At 37.4% G+C, this 3,729-nt stretch overlaps 1 protein-coding gene across 1 annotated transcript; it reads right to left on the bottom strand.

Moving 5' to 3' along the window:
* Positions 1-416: 416 nt before the first annotated feature.
* On the bottom strand, positions 417-3,505 carry LOC141444602 (uncharacterized). The gene is made up of 2 exons (XM_074110171.1): positions 3,378-3,505; positions 417-1,855 (listed from the first exon to the last, which is right to left on the bottom strand). Exons 1-2 carry the CDS (start codon positions 3,415-3,417, stop codon positions 648-650), a joined length of 1,248 nt encoding a protein of 415 aa, XP_073966272.1. The 5' UTR covers positions 3,418-3,505; the 3' UTR covers positions 417-647.
* Between the last annotated feature and the right edge of the window lie 224 nt (positions 3,506-3,729).

Below are 3,729 nucleotides of genomic sequence, written 5' to 3'. Positions count from 1 at the left end.
CAAGCTCAAAAATTCCTAAAAAAATCTTGTATTTTTTCGTGTTAAAAATTACTATGGATTTGCCGTTCTACATTATAATTGTTATTCCTCTTATGTAGATATATTTTGCAATAAGGCTTTTGTACATTTAAATGTTGCTAGTGTAAACTTTGTTAATTAATAAACCAGATTCTATTATTGAACTCTAGTTTCTAATGTTTCGTTCACCTTTATTTTTGACACATTTTGGTAGCTACACTTGTCACTATGTAAAAGAATCTTGAGAGATTTTTTAACCTGCTTCTAATGTCCGGATTGGTTTGAAATGTATGAAAATATGACTGCAAAAATAAGTCATAACTTATTCTTTAAGGCTAAGAGCAAATATCTTTTGAAAAGGGTAATCGAAATGGATACATGTAAGTAAATAAAAAAAATATTTATTTAAAAACTTAATGTTTAATTTTTAGTTATTTAAATTAGTACAAGTTTTGTCGCAGATTAATACATCTAAATCTAAATAAACAAAATTAAAGACTTTCGTATTGAAGCGCTTAATTTTAGGTTGTCAACCGCTGCCGCTGCTGCACCAGTATTACTACAAGTTCCAAAGAGAAAAGCTGCTAAAATGGTCCAAATTGGTTGTTCAGCTCTCAGGAGGTCGCCATTTATCGAGTATGTATCCCAGAAATTTCATGACTATTCCAATAAGGCCCTAAATGATTTATGGAATCTTCACTCCAATATGATCTTTTAGGCATGAAGTAACTCCTGATTCTCATTCGTCTACTTTCTTTATCTAAATTTGTATCGTAAAACCTATGACCTTGCATGTACACATATTTTTCATTATCGTAGTTTTTGTATTGTTTACGATCGAAATCTTCTGTTGTCGATGCATCAGAATCTCTATCATCATTATCGGAATTCGTTTCAGAACTATTTTTGATCCGTTTGTGTTTTTTTGGCGGTGAACTCTCTTCGGATGAATCCGGGACTTTGTCAGGCATTTTGATAATGTCATTCCATTCGTCTTTTATCTTTTTCATTGGTCTCTTTATGTTTCTATCGTCTGAATTACCATCGGAGTCTGAATCGGAGTTTTTCTTATATTTGTCTTCATCGTCTTCGGTATTGTCGGTACCATCAGAACCAGATTCACCTGAACGAGCAGGGCTCTTTTCGGGACGTTTACCATTCAATTCTCCAGAATTTTCGTTTGAAACTATTTTAAATCTGGTATGATCTCTTCTTAAAGATTTTGGAGGAGCATCTACGTCTTCTGCCTTTTTGGCCGCAACTTCTCCCTGTGTTCTGCTTTTAAAATCGGTAGTTTCTTTATCGTGTTTAAACGTACTATCTTGTGCTCGGTGTGCAGTGTTGTAATAGTCGAAATCAATATCAGCTCTTCTGTTAAAGTCCATCAAATAGTCCTCAGAGAACCCTTGTCGCATCGTTTCACTGAAAATATTATTCTTTACAGGTATAGGTATCACGAAATTGATCCAAGGTTGTTTCCTTTTGAAAACTGGGTGCAGCTTTTTACAACGTTTTCTTTTAGCTTTAGCGTTATAGATGCTACCAAAGGACATGTGGCAGTTCATTTTGTGTCTATCAAGATCCAATGTGTGGTCTTCATTCAGTAATTTATCTCCTTTATTCATTTCGATAACAGACAGAAGTTGCTTCACGAAATCATCTACTTTTTTGTTCTTTCTGTCCAGTATTACTAGTTTTTTGTGGTGATGCCTCCCTTTGCGAATTAATTTGTCTAAATTTCTCGCAGAATGGTCTTGTGTGTTGTGTATGGATTCTAACGCCTTGCTTTTTGGGGCAGCGAAATTTAAGTATAGACAGTTTGTTGCGGTGAAGTAACCTGAAAAAATTTGCACGTACAGGTGAGCTCGTCTGACTGTTTATTTAGTAAATTAGGTGTTACTTGGTGGATTCCATATCACCGAACAATAGTTTAACTTCCAACTCTGCCCCAAGATTTTGTTCATTTATTATTTTATTTAGACGACCAGATGGCCTAGTGGTTAGAGAACCTGACTACGAAGCTTGAGGTCCCGGGTTCGATTCCCGTGTCGGGGCAGATATTTGTATGAAAAATACGAATGTTTACGTTGTAAGTATGTATCTATCTGTATAATTATATTTATCCGTTGCTCAGTACCCATAACACAAGCTTTGCTAAGCTTACTTTGGGACTAGGTTAATTGGTGTGAATTGTCCCGTGATATTTATTTATTTATTTATTTCTAAATAAAATGGTATCTATGTGAGGCGACTTAGCATTAATAGGTCGTTGATCACATAGATTGGGAATATCTACACACGCCAGTGTAGCTCGCATGCTTGCGTTATTTATTATTTTTAACTTGTTGAATCAGGCGTTACTTTGCGGAGGTCCATGTGGACTACAAATAATGTGACCCACATGCTTGTATGCCAGCTATTTGATAAAAAAAATACTTTGCTCACCTACGACCTTATGATAGCTACGTCTATGCAACAAATGTGTGTTCATGCAGCTCCTCCACCTCCACACCGTAAGAACACATAAAACAAACAACACCACCACCACACTACATTGACGCGTTTCGAACTCAATCAGAGCTTATCCTCAGGGCAATACGACCAACACATCCGGTAGCATGATGAACGGTTCTGTTGCACAGACGTGACATCACAAGGTCGCAGATGAGCAAAGTAATTGTTTATACTTAGTTAATTATTTCTGTAGAGTAGATTCAGGTTTTATGGCACTGATTCTTATTGTTAGGAAAAGGCCTTTTTATATTAAAATTAATTTAATTCTGGACACATAATTCACAGAGTCGGACGGAGCTTGAAGCAAGAGAGAGGGCGCCAGTGTTGCCACTCATAATTAAATATTTATTTGTTGGTGTGGCCAACAATTTGTACGGATACTCGTGCACCATTAATTTGCAAGCTAACGTGCGTAGTTCGGGCCTTATGAGAACAAATATAGTTAGTCCGCTTCGTGACTTTGGTACGTTTAAAACTATACTACGAAATGCAAAATTCAAATTTCGTATTTTGCCGTCCTGCTAACGCTTATATTAGCCCTGGTCATCATCGTCATCATCCCAGCCTATATACGTCCCACTGCTGGGCACAGGCCTCTCAGAACAAGAGAGATTGAGCCATAGTTCCCACGCGGGCCCAGTGCGGATTGGGAACTTCGCACGCACCATTGAATCGCTTCGCAGGTTTGTGCAGGTTTCCTCACGATGTTTTCCTTCAGCGCAAAGCTCGTGGTAAATTTCAAATGTAATTCCGCACATGAATTTCAAAAAACTCAGAGGTGCGAGCCGGGGTTCGAACCCACGACCCTCCCCCCTTAGCCCTGGTGCTTCATTATTTAGACTTACCGGTGAAGGACAATAGAACCACAAGTTTCCGCACGATCATTTTATACTATTGTATGTACTATGGCATCAGACTAACATCGTGCAGCGGTGCGCAGACGCCGCTCCCGCGCCGATAAGCTAATAACTTGTAGTCGGTAACGTAATTAAAAAATAAAGTTATAATTTGGGTTTGTTTATTTGTGTGTTTGTTTGATTCTAGTGATGTGAATATCAAAACTACACAATCCAGCCAAGTGAAATTTTTTAACGTCTAAAGTGAAAGTTTGTCTGTTTGTTACCACTTCACGTCTAAACCGCTGAACTAATTTAGATGAAATTCGATATAAAGATAGTTTAGTTTCGAAGAAGCGAA

Source organism: Choristoneura fumiferana, chromosome 30 (assembly GCF_025370935.1).
Source record: "Choristoneura fumiferana chromosome 30, NRCan_CFum_1, whole genome shotgun sequence".
Taxonomy (NCBI): Eukaryota; Metazoa; Arthropoda; class Insecta; order Lepidoptera; family Tortricidae; genus Choristoneura; species Choristoneura fumiferana.
The sequence above is the reverse complement of the archived record's forward strand: the minus strand, read 5'-3'. Positions and strand labels throughout refer to the sequence as shown.